This window comes from Panthera tigris, chromosome C1, assembly GCF_018350195.1.
Source record: "Panthera tigris isolate Pti1 chromosome C1, P.tigris_Pti1_mat1.1, whole genome shotgun sequence".
NCBI lineage: Eukaryota > Metazoa > Chordata > Mammalia > Carnivora > Felidae > Panthera > Panthera tigris.
Window position 1 is genome coordinate 11,201,112 of NC_056667.1, and position 13,158 is coordinate 11,214,269.

The window sequence follows — 13,158 nt, forward strand, 5'->3', positions numbered from 1 at the left end:
TGCTCTGGATGAAGCAGTCACTAGTGAGCAGGAGAGGACCAGATGAGAGGCATTAACAGGAATCTCGAGGGCTTCCGAGGGCCTGGCTACCCCTTTGAGGAACTTGGGCCTTGGCTGGAGCCATTGAAGAGGGCTGAGCAGAGAGTGAAGTGCCCAGATTGAGGTTTAATATAGATCATTCTGGAAGCAGAACGGAAAGATAAATCTTTTTTTAACTATGAAAAGTTTCTAGGTAGAATTTTAATTTGTTCATGTTTCTTCTCTCGGTAGGATTATTTAAGGCATAAACAGGGAAGCACAAAAGTAGCAAATCGGATGGTAATGAATGAAATCGTGTAACGTATAGACTGAGTGGGCCCACTTGTTTTTTTAAAAGCCATTTTGAAGGAGCAATCATTGCATTATCTTCCACAGGTTAATAGATTACGAAGCACAGTCTAAAATTCGAAAGTTCAATTTTTTTTTTTTTATAACGTACTCAGCAATTGTTTCAGAAAAGATACGATTTCAGTCTGTCAGAGTGGGGCACCTGAAAACACGAAATCAAAAACTCTGTTCTTTTAAAGCATTTTAGTCCAAGAAAGACAAAAGACTCATCGTCTGCATTTATTTTTTACAAAACAATCTTTTACACATACGTGATTTTGTTTAACGATCTCCTGACTGCCTTACAATGCGGCTGTTGAGAACCAAATACTGAAACTGACATCCTCTTTTCAACTTAAGGTTACAAATAAAAATTATGTCCAATTCCTCTCTGGCTGGCAGCAAGACAACAAACCTCACGTCCTTCTGTTTGACCAAATGCCCGTCGTACCACTGCTGTACAAGGTATTTTGCGTGCCGGGGGAACGTTTGCTCTTCTGTTGGTGCAGTGAACTTGCCATGTGCTTGCCCTTCCCGCGAGTAAGAGCTGATCCAAAAAGAAGCGTTTATAAAGACCAGAAATGGGCATTAACCACCATACACAGAGCACCTGTGGGTGCCCTTACTACGCTAGTGTGCCTTCCCCACACGTGCTAGTATTTAGTCCTCAGAAGAGCCCAGCGATACAGAGACCATCCGTGTTTTATAGACCAAGACATTGAAACTTAGACAGGTTGTAGAACCGACCCCCGGGGTGACTGTGTGATTCCCTTGAAGCCTGTCTGGACCCGGACCCGCCCCCCGAGTGACACCCTGTGGTCCTGCACTTGGCGGCACACCTCTGGCTAGCGCTGGGACCTGAGATGCGAGAGGAGAGTGTCCCCCTTGACCTTGGGCCCAGTCACTGCCATTGTACAGGGTTGAGGTAATGCCTCAAACACTCCACACCTCCGACCCAGTGCAGATCTCAGTAAAATGAATATTTTCCTCTCTTTGTACGCACACACACACACACACACAGAAATCCCTGCGTTTGGCTTCGTTGGTACAGTTTGCGTGCGTGGAACACCATAGAATTCCTCTGAGTGCACCAGGGTCTAGCAGCCTGAGTGGGGCTATACAAGCTAACATTCGCCAGCCGCTGGTATGAACGAGTCACGCGTGGTGTGTGTGGTTCCGTGCCCTCAACTTAATTTCTTCCTCTCTATTGCACCCTAACAGTTGACCGCTTTTGCATACAAGGATTACTTGTCATTTGGATACGTACACGTCGGCTTGAGAGGGGCAGAAGAGATAACAAGGCAATACGACGTCAATGTCTACACCCCCACCATCTTGGTCTTTAAAGAACACATCCACAAGCCTGCAGATGTTATCCAGGTACGTGAGAGTCATCCTGTTGTGAGATTGCCCTCATGTTTTATCTTGACCTTTGTAAACAGCAAAATCGAACAAGGCAAGTGAGGAGGAGAAATTCGTTTTGAATCTCTTCCTTCAGAGGCACAAAATTTAAACATGAGTTTGGTTTTCATCTGATTTGGTACTATCTTGCTCAAAAAAAAAAAAAAATCTTTCGGCAGGAACTAGAATGATGGGAACTCCAGGGCCCAGGGAGGAAGATACAGGGGGTTAGTGTTGAATGGGTACACTTTTGGTTTGGGAAGTGAAAAGGTTCTACAGATGGACAGTCTGGACATGGCTGCACAGCAGTGTGAATATACCTCATGTCACAGAATTATGCCCTTGGAAATGGTTAAAATGGTCACTTTTACATTATGTGTATTTTGCCACAAAAATAAAATAAGAACCAATAATTATCTTTTCCCTCTAAAGTGCTCCTGTCAGAAAATCAATAATGTTCTTCTATAATAAGGTACAAAAATAGATTCAAAAGTCAAATGTAAAACAATAATAAAAAGGAATTAAAAAACCATAAACTGGAGCGCCTGGGTGGCTCAGTCGGTTGAGTGTCCAGCTTCGGCTCAGGTCATGATCTCATGGTTTGTGGGTTCAAGTCCCGCGTCGGGCTCTGGGCTGTCAGCACGGAGCCTGGAGCCTGCTTTGGACTCTGTGTCTCCCTCCCTCTCTGCCCCTCCCCTCCTTGTGCTCAGTCTCTGTCTCTCAAAAATAAATAAACGTAAAAAAACAATTTTTTTTTTAAACTAACTCGGAGACCATATACATGAATATTTATCTGATCTTAAAGAAGAGCTAAAAGTCTTATTGGAAAATCTTCACTTGATTGTAAGTTTAAAATTTGCACATAAATACTTTATAATTTTTAAGTTAAACGATAAGCTGAGGGAAATATTTACAACCAATCTAAAAAAGATTCAGATCTTTAATTTCTCGTGAGTTTCTTCTAGTCAAAGAGATCAACACAGAACTTCCTGAAAGTGACCCCTTAATGGGTACAGAGCTTTCTTTTGGGATGATGGAAATGTGTGGGACTAGAGAGAGGTGATTGTGACACAACACTGTGCATATACGAAATGCCACTGGATTGTACATTTAAAAATAGCTGATTTTATTTTATGTGAATTTCACCTCAATAAAAACAATTTTTAGTAAAACTTTCCAAGAAGAATGGGCTGAGAATATGAACAAAATTCTGAGAAGAGATTCCAGTGACCAAGAAATCACTTTTAAAAATTAAATCTCACTGGGGCACCTGGGTGGCTCAGTCGGTTGAGCATCCAACTTCGGCTCAGGTCACGATCTCGCGGTCCATGAGTTCAAGCCCTGTGTCGGGCTCTGTGCTGACAGCTCAGAGCCTGGAGCCTGTTTCAGATTCTGTGTGTCCCTCTCTCTCTGACCCTCCCCTGTTCATGCTGTGTCTCTCTCTGTCTCAAAAATAAATAAACGTTAAAAAAAATTTTTTTTTTTTTTTAAATAAAAAATAAATAAATAAATAATTTTTAAAAAGTTTAAAAAAAAAAAAAAAAGATGATGTTTGAGTAAAGACCTTGGGAAGGTGAGATTACCTGTTAGGAATCTTTCCTCAGGGAGTAGGAATTCAGCCAAAACTTACATGCAGAGATGTTGAGTATCATTCGTAACAGTTTTCACTGGGGTGAAAATATAAATATGCAGGAGTAGGCTAATTATTGGTATATCCCAAACAGGGACTGCTCTACAGCCATGTAGCCAATTAAAATGGCAGTTCAAGAACACTGAATGATGGGGATGATTTTCGTGACATAATGTCAAAAAGAGCAAGCAGGATGCGTAACTGAGGGGCCTCACCCTGCAGCCGGTGGGGACTCTGTGGTCATCTCAGACCAGAGTTCCATTCTGAGCAAGGCAAGACACATTAGTTAATGAGTAACTCAGACAAAATCATTTAAATGAAGTCTGTAGGATACTGGAAACTGAAACAGATAAACGCACAGAGACTAAAAGATCTCAACGCATATCAACCGTATACACAGTTTCAACACTGATCTCAATTTTGTAACCACATGTATGCATGTGTGTATATGTGCGTGCATGCACGTAGGAGAACACCGGAAATAAATACATCTCTTGATGGTAAAATTACATGTCATTTGCATGTTGGGGTTTTAAAAAATCCCTACAATGAGCACGTATTCTTTTATTTCTTGAATGTTATTTTAAAAAAAATCAAAAGAACCCCTTGACTCACCTTCTCCTAAAGGAAGCCCGGATGAGAAGTTCTGTAAAATCCTGTATTTCTTTCATGCAGTAAACGTTTCATCGCCTGCCTGCTGTGTAATGAATACAGAGGCGCCCTGACATCCAGAGTTAGCCTTTGTCCTCACGACCCAGTTAGAGGAGAAGAGGCCTAAAGGCAGTTCCCATCCACCGGCCTAGGTGACTCACTCAGACGCGAATGTAGGGAAAGGGCACTTGAGATGGGAATGAGGTCGGACATCGCGTGTGACAGAGCCAGACGGGGGAAGTGGACAGTGAGGAGAGAAGAGCAGGTTTAGGAAGAAGGTGACGAACTCAGCTGTGGATGTACAGGGTGAGAGCTGCCCACAGGGAATCTAAGGGGAGATGTCCATCGGTCAGTCGGGTGTAGGGGTGTGGGTCTTAGGGAGCTGGGGAGAGGGATTTGTAGGCCACGAGTGAGTGGTCAGAGGCGGAACTCTTCAGTGTGGAGCGATCTCCCAGTGATTATGTGAGGTAAGGAGAGAAGGGGGCCAAGGACAAAATTGTGGACAGCCGTCAGCAATTGAAAAGGGGGTGCCCGATGGCGACTGAGTTGCTGAGAGGGTCCGTACGAGAACATGCTGGCGGCGTAGAGAGAAAAGATCATCTCAATCCAAGGTCGATCTCTGACGACTTCCCGAATTGCTTTTCAGTAATAGCTTCTACTCGTGAGAATGATTTATTTATCCCTTGCGGACAATTGTAACTCAAACACACTTAGAAAATTACTGGCACGGTGGATGCTTTACCAGTATGTTCATTAAGGACATAAAATGATATAAAGTGACTCCCGACGTCAAGTCACTTAGTAGGTGACACCAGCAGGACCACTGGTCTCATGGAGCTCTCCCGAGCTTGTTTTCCTTTGCTGGATAGTACGTTTGGCCGCACGGTAACATCTCGGTTCATCCTTCTTCTGACGGGCATTTCGGGGCTTTAGGAGCAGTGTCGCCATGAACACCATGTGCAATCTCGGTCCATCTGGGTGCCTCTAGGACAGCAGTTGGCAGATCGAGGTTCACAGACCCTGGAGTGGGGCTGGGAAGTCTGTGAGCTCAGAACGATCTCCATAATCACACAGAGACATAACATAACTGGTCCGTTGTCTCTGTGTTGACACTTGCCCTGATGGTGCGGAAGCAGTGGTGGGTAAAACTCCCGGGGCACAACCCAGAACATAATCGAAAGCCTGGGCCCCAGACCACCAGTAAGCATGTGTTTTCACTCCTAAGCAATCACCATAGAAACTAACCAAAACCACCCTCATTTATCACTTAATACCCTTGATGAAGCAGTGACAAGTATAATTTTGTTAATAAATCTGTTGACCCTTGAGTACATGTCTCTTGGATATTTTCAGTATTCTTTGTGATAACACACTGCTGCTGCAGGCAGGGTATAAAGATTGTCTTGAGGGGGAGCATTTGTGTGATTACCTAACTCATGAGTTTTGAACTAGCCCTTTTCAATGGAACTTTTTTTTTTTTTTGGAGAAGGTGCGAGGCAGGGGCAGAGAGAGAGGGGGACAGAGGATCCAAAGCAGGCTCTGGGCTGACAGCAGAGAGCCCGATGTGGGGCCTGAAATCAAGAACCATGAGATCATGACCTGAGCCGAAGTTGGACACTTAACTGACTAAGCCACTCAGGTGCCCCAACAGGATGTTGTTTTTACTTGAAAGAATAAGTGACAGACACCTATGGTTATTCAGACTTGGCTTTGGGGCAGACATTTCCTAAAAACTGAATGTAGTGAGCCTAGCACTTGAACGGAAACAACTGATGGTATTTGTTGCCAATGACAAAATTCAGGTTTCCAAGAAAATTAGAATTTTGAAAAATTGATATCCGCCATTATGAACTTCTCAGAATTTTATGATAAAATTGGTTCATCAATGTGGCGCACTTTTGTTTTATATGTGTAATAAAATTTGCCAGCATTTGGAAGATCAGTGAACCAGTATTATCCAAATAACCAGTGCATGATATTGAAAAATCATGCGTGAGCAAAAGATCCATTCTAAGTGCAAGGTGATCAGTGACTATGAATTTAACAAAGTATTAAAAATTCATTGAATCCAGGGGTGTCTGGCTGTCTCAGTTGGTAGAGCATGTGACTCTTGATCTCAGAGTCGCGAGTTCAAGCCCCACATTGGGCATGGAGATTACTTTAAAAAAAAAATTTTTTTTTAAAGTCCATTGAATCCAGATAGCAACTAACTTTTAACAAACTACTTTCTATCGAATTTTTACATAGTAGCAAAAAATATCCACAGTTATGGGGGGGGGGGGAAGCTATTAAACTAAACCTCCCTTTTCCAACTGTGTATCTATATGAGGCTGGATTTTTCAGCCAAAACAACATATCACCACAGGTTGCACACAGAAACAGATATGAGCGGGACACCTGGGTGGCTCAGTCATCGAGCGCCTGACTTAGGCTCAGGTCATGATCTCGTGGTTCATGAGTTTGAACCCCACGTCGGGCTCTGTACTGACAGCTCAGAGCCTGGAGCCTGCTTCGGATTCTGTGTCTCCCTCCCTCTCTCTCTCAAAAATAAAATAAAAACATTAAAAAAAAGAAAAGAAGCAGATATGCCAACCCACCTGTCTCTTCTCTGAGGCCAGACATTAGAGAGAATTGTCAGAATGTAAAGCAGTGCTACTCTTCTGACTAAACATTTTTGATTTTGGAAAAAATTGGGTTTTTTTCACTTAAAGATGTTTACGTTAACATGTATGAGTTTATTATTTTCTAATGAATTGCTAAATATGTTTAAAATTTGTCTAATTTGGGGTGCCTGGGTGGCTCAGTCGGTCAAGCGTCCGACTTCAGCTCAGGTCATGATCTCACAGTTTGTGAGTTTGAGCCCCGCGTCGGGCTCTGTGCTGACAGCTCAGAGCCCGGAGCCTGCTTCACATTCTGTGTCTCCCTCTCTCTCTGCCCCTTCCCTGCTCATGCTCTGTCTCTCTCTGTCTCAAAAATAAATAAACATTTAAAAAAATAATAAAAAAATTAAAAAAGATAAAATTTGTCTAATTTATATCTAATAAATATTAATAGGTAAAAACCACATTAAGCAAAAGTTCTTTGGGGTCCTCAGTAATCTTAAGAGTGTAAAGGTGGGGCACCTGGCTGGCTCAGTCAGTAGAGCATGTGACTCTTGATCTCCGGGTTATGGGTTCGAGCCCCATCTTGGATGTAAAGATTACCTAAAAAATAAGATGTTTTTTTTTTTTCGTTTTTTCAAATACTTATTAAGTTCTAGTTAGTTGACATATAGTATAATATCGGTTCAGGAGTAGAATGTAGTGATATGGAATACCCAGTGTTCATCATAAAAAATAAATAAAATCTTTTTTTAAAAAAAGCGTAAAGGTGTTCTGAGACCACAGAGTTTTGAGACCCGTTGCCTCTAGGGTGTATCTGGTTGCAACATTGCTGGGCCCTGGGCTGTGCACATCTCTAGCGTCTCTAGGTGGTGTGTTTTCCGAAGGGATGTTACCAGTTTCCACCTCCACCGGTCACGGGCGAAAGTTCCAGTGCTGCACCTCCTTGCCGGCACCGGTTCAAGTTCATGTTTCCGAGTTGACTGAGTCTGTAGCTGCATCTCCTTGTACTTCTGCTTTGCGTTTCCCTTAATCACAAGGAAGCTGATTATGCGCCTTCTGGATTTCCCTCCCCTTTGCTGGCATGCCCACCAAGTGTTCCACCCATTGTTTTCTATTGAATTGTCTCCCTTTTCGCTAATGATTTGTAGCCACTCGCTTATCCAGCTAGACTCAAGCAGTGTGAGTTCCTGGCGCGTCTGGCTCTTGCCAGCTTATGTTTGCGAGGTCTGTACGTGTTGTCTGTGGAGCTTGGCGTGAATATACTGCAGCGTAGCCAATCTGCTGCGGACAGACGTTTAGATCTTTCCACCGTTTAGTTATGTGACCAGTGATGCTCTGGATATATTCTTGTGTTTGGTATCATGTCGGTGAACACATGTTCTTACTTTTAATGTAGTCGCTTGCATCAACAATTCCCTTTATGATTGGTTCTGTTTACTATTCAGGACGCCTTTCCCTACAACGAGGTAGTGAGGATAATCCTTCCGTGGAGCTTCTAAAAGCTTTATGGTTTGTCTTTTGTACTCCGGTAGCAGCCATCTAGAAAGAGTCACGATAGCTCACAGAGCAAATCCTCCCCCTTTATTTTTTGGGTTTTAGCAGGGTGGGGAGGTGTCTTCAGAAGCACCTTGGCCGTTCTTGGTGTCTTGCACGTTTTGTATTCGCATTACGTTCTGTCTGTCAAGTTCCATCAAAACAAACAAACAGAAAACTTGTTGGGATCTTACTGATTTGGTATTGATTCTTCAAATCAGTTTGGAGAGAGGGGCAGCTCCGTCGGTTGAGCGTCTGACTCTCAATTTTGGCTCAGGCCGTGACCTCGAGGTTTGTGAGGTCGAGTCCTGGGTGGGGCTGTGTGCTGACAGTGCAGAGCCTGCTTGGGATTCTCTCCCCCTCTCTCTGCCCCTCCCCTGCTCACACACATGCACTCTCTCTTTCTCTCAAACAAATAAAACTCTGAAAAAAAATTATTTTATATAAGTTTGAGGAGAACATGCCTCTTGACAAAATTGAGCCTTTCTACCCATGAGCATCATAGATCTGTTGCCATTTGTTTAGGTGCTCAGTAATATGTCTCCATAAGCTTTTTTTTTTTTTTTAAAGGATCTTATTTTTAAGTAATCTCTACACCTAACATGGGGCTCAAACTTATAACACCGAGATCAAGAGTTGCACCCTCCGCCGACTGAGTCAGCCACGTGGCCCTCTGTAAGCTTTTATAATTGTCTCTGTAAAGATCGTGCTTTTTTTCCAGCTTACTTCTAGGTACCTCATATTTTTTATGCTGTTGGAAAGGGTATCTTTGTTATTACATCTTTTGTGTGCTGGTATTAGGTGATACAGTTAAATTTTTTTTAACGTTTATTTATTTATTTTGAAAGAGAGCGTGTGAACAGGGGAGGGGCAGAGAGAGGGGGGGAGAGGGAGAATCCCAAGCAGGCTCCACGCTGTCAGCACAGAGCCCGACTCGGGGCTCAATACCCCAATACCATTCATTATTAAACACTGACTCTGTGTCCAGCAGTCTTGCTAAAACTCTCCTACTGATTTAAGTAATTTATCTGTACCACCTTTTGGGTTTGCTGAATTGCAGTCACATCATCTGAGATTAATGGCAGTTTTGCTTCATTTTCTTCCAGCCCTTATTTTATTTTATTTTATTTTCTAATTTTTTTTTTATGTTTGTTTATTTCTGAGACAGAGACAGACAGAGCATGAGCGGGGGAGGGGCAGAGACAGAGGGAGACACAGAATCCGAAGTAGGCTCCAGGCTCCGAGCTGTCAGCACAGAGCCCGACGTGGGGCCTGAACTCACGAACCGTGAGATCATGACCTGAGCTGAAGTCGGTCTCTCAACCGACCGAGCCACCCAGGCGCCCCTATTTTATTTCTTTTTCTTACTTTACTGCTGACCTCTGGTGTGACGCAGACTAGAAATGTAGTGATGGGGGGTTGGGGGGGCATCCTTGTTCCTGATCTCCATTTCCCCAATAAAGTGTGGCATTTGCAGAAGGCATTTTGTAGCTACCCTCTTCAGATTAAGGAGGTTCCCTTCTATTTATTGTTGACCTGAATGGTATTGGTTTTTATCAGATGTTTTTTCCACATCCATTGAGAGATTATCTTATTTTTTTGTGTTTAATCTTTAATCATCTAAAATGTGCCAACTAGATTAATTCATTTTCTTTTATTTTTTTTTTTAACATTTATTTATTTTTGAGACAGAGAAAGACAGAGCATGAACGGGGGAGGGTCAGAGAGAGGGAGACACAGAATCTGAAACAGGCTCCAGGCTTTGAGCTGCCAGCACAGAGCCCGACGTGGGGCTCGAACTCACGGATCGCGAGATCATGACCTGAGGTGAAGTCGGCCGCTTAACCGACTGAGCCACCCAGGCGCCCCGATTAATTCATTTTCTAATGTTAAGCCTAATTTGAGCTGATCAGATAAGTCCAGCAGGATCGTGACTTACATTATGCTTTGGGTATACTGCTGGATTCAGTTTGCTAAACTCTTGTTTAGGATTTTTGCATTTGTGTTCAGAAACGAGGTTGACTTCTGACTTTTCTTTCTCTTGAGGCCCATGTGAGGCTTTGCATCAGGAAGTGAGGTGGGTGCGTTCTCCCTTTTTCTATTCTCGGGGAGACTTTATGTAAGATTGGATTGTCCTCTTGAAAGTTTCATGGAAACCATCTGTAACACCATCTGGGCTTTGAGTTTGTGTTTAAGGAAAGATCTTTGACTACCACCAGTTCACCTCCTTTAATGCTTATACAACTCTTCAAGTTTTCTGTTTTTTTTCAGATACTGCCGTATTTTTCTAGAAATTTTTCTCTTTCATCTAAGTCCTCAAATAACTTTAACTTTTGCAACACAGGTGGTGATACCTCCTTGTCATCCTTGATAATGGTCATTTGTGCTTTCTGTCTTGTCTTCACGATGGGTTTTACCAGAGATTTGTCCATTTGGTTGTTAGGTCTCCCAGAGAGCCAACTTTAGCTTTGTTGCTTCTTTGTTTCTTCTTCTCTTCCTATGTTTGTTGTGCTTCATGGATCTCTGTTTTCATTATTTCCTTCTTTCTCCTTTCATATTTTTTGTTGTTTCTTGTTAACTTCTGGATGTAGGCCTCTAGGTCACTAATTTCTTTTCTGTTTTATTCATTTTTTAACATTACCCTCCAAGTGCTGCTTAGCTATATACCCCAGCGTGTATAAATAGTGTTTTCATGAGTCATTCAAATTCAGAGAATTTTTTAAATATCTGATAAGCTCTTCTTAGTTAAGTAGGTGATTCAAAGTGTGTTTCTTAAAATATAAGGATTTTCTAGTTGACATTTTATATGGATTTCTAGATTGTGGTCAGACAGTCTGCTGTCTGTCTAATTTCAGCTCTTCGAAATGCACAAAACTTAGTAAAAACAAAGTGGCCATCATACGGTTTTGTAGTCTGCCTTTTATACTTAGTAACCTTGGTACTTTGGAGTTTATTTTTAATTGTTTGGTTTACTGCCAAGCTTAAATGGAAGTCAATTTGCCTGGAATTCAAAATAACTCTTAAGGGACGCCTGGCTGGTTTATTTCATAGAACATGTAATTCTTGACCTCGGGGTCATGAGTTCGAGCCCCATGTTGGGTGTGGAGCCTACTTAAAAATAAAATCTATAAAAACAAAACAAAACAAAGTGACTTTTTAAATCTGCCAGCATAAAACCTTACACAGGGGCACCTGGATGACTCAGTTGGTTGAGCCTTCAACTCTTGATTTCAGCTCGGGTCATGATCTCACGGTTCGCGAGGTCAATCCCCATGTCAGGCTCTATGCTGACAGCGTGGATCCTGCTTGAGATTCTCTCTCTCGCTGCCCCTTCCCCACTTGTGCATGCTCGCTCGCTCTCTCGCTCTTTCTTTCTCAAAACAAATAAATAAATAAACATTAAAAAAAAAAAAGTATACAAAAACTCTGCAGTGGAAAGAGCACTTGGTTTTCCTTTGACTTGAAATAGTTCCGTCATTGCGTCCAGCCCCACACTGTCAAATAGATTCCCACGTGTTGATTTCTTCGGACGGGACCTGTCGTATTTATTATATCACTTTAGCCAGGGTCCGCCACACTTCTCTTCCAGTTTTTTTTTTTTTTTTATATAATCTTTGTCTTGAGTGCGGTTTCCGTACAACGTGACATTAGTTTCAGGTGTACAAGCTAGTGACCCAGCTTCCCTGTGTGCTGTGCTCACGACAAGTGTGGCTGCCATCTGCTGTCACCATACAACGTGAAATTACAACTTCACGGGTCAGCCACATTTTTTTTTTCAGCTTCTACGTACAGCCCATTGGCAGTGAGCAGAGTGACTAAAAATCAACTGTTTGTTGGTTTTTCCGCAGGCCCGAGGTATGAAGAAGCAGGTCATTGACGACTTCATCACCCAAAACAAGTATCTACTGGCAGCCAGGCTCACCAGCCAGAAGTTGTTCCATGAGCTGTGCCCCGTGAAACGGTCTCACCGACAGAGGAAGTAAGGACTCAAGGCTGTGTCCCTCCCTGTCTGTCACTGCAATAGAGAGGCCACGGCACATTCTTCTACAGGGCGATTAAACATCTACCTGTGACAGTCAGAACTTTCTCTGTAGGTAACACAGACTGCCCACTCTGTTAGTAGTGGGGTGTGTGAATCCAGGGTGCCAGCCTGGCCCAGGGGGCAGAGAGGATCTCCCTAATTCGCAACCCTTTAGCTGAGGCCAGAAGGACGAACGGACTTGGGCCAGTTGTCGGGGACAGTCTGGGTCCCTTTAAAGAAGCACAGATACGAGAGAGTCCCTGCTCCTACAAGAGCGTCGCACACAGGGCGAGCCTTCAGAGGCCCAGGAGTGGGGCTGGGGCAGCAGCTAACCCTAGGGAGCTGTAGGACACTGAGGAAACAGTCAGATAATTAGCAGGGAGTGGAAGGCTGAGGCACATTTGTTCATACAGGGCGTCTAAAAAGTCTGGAAATACAGGGAAAATGTCTTTTTAGACATTTCTCGGATGAATGAATCAGTGGCTTTAAATGTAGGGCTAGTTCACTGGGAAACGTGTCTAGATAGGAAAGGAAAACGTACTGCTCATTTTACTTGAAAAGATAACTAAAATATGATTTAAAGTGAGAAAATTTCCCGGTTTCCAGATTTGTCTGATTCCTTTATTCCTTTATAAGACTAAGAGAGAAGAAAGACGTTAGCTCGATATAAAGAAGTATATCCCGGACCCTAAGGATTGTTGTGTATGTGGCCCTCAGAAAATCTCCCATATCCACCCTCTTCTCACCTGTTTTGCCCCTGCCGCCCTAGAGCAGGCCACCGGCACCTGTCGAGAGACCCTGCTAGCCTTCTAACCAGTCTCTGCTTCCATACCCCTCTTGTGCCTTCCACACGGTCCTCCACACGTCAGCCGGTGATCTTACTGGAACTGCGTGTTGGGCCCAGTCTCTCTCCGTCAGAGGGTCTTTATCTTGCGGTCCTCTCCGCCTGGAAT

The 13,158-nt window shown here is 43.2% G+C and overlaps 1 protein-coding gene across 6 annotated transcripts in view; it reads left to right on the forward strand.

Moving 5' to 3' along the window:
• DNAJC16 (DnaJ heat shock protein family (Hsp40) member C16) overlaps window positions 1-13,158 on the forward strand; it is a 44,006-nt gene that overhangs the window by 21,908 nt on the left and 8,940 nt on the right. For all 6 annotated transcript variants that reach the window (XR_006220799.1, XM_042994750.1, XM_042994754.1 and 3 more), the window contains 3 exons: window positions 727-831; window positions 1,588-1,746; window positions 12,033-12,163. Coding sequence is in view for 5 of the 6 variants with exons in the window: in XM_042994750.1 (XP_042850684.1) it covers window positions 727-831; window positions 1,588-1,746; window positions 12,033-12,163 (395 nt within the window). In the remaining variant the exon portion in view is untranslated. The remainder of the gene's footprint in view (window positions 1-726; window positions 832-1,587; window positions 1,747-12,032; window positions 12,164-13,158) is intronic.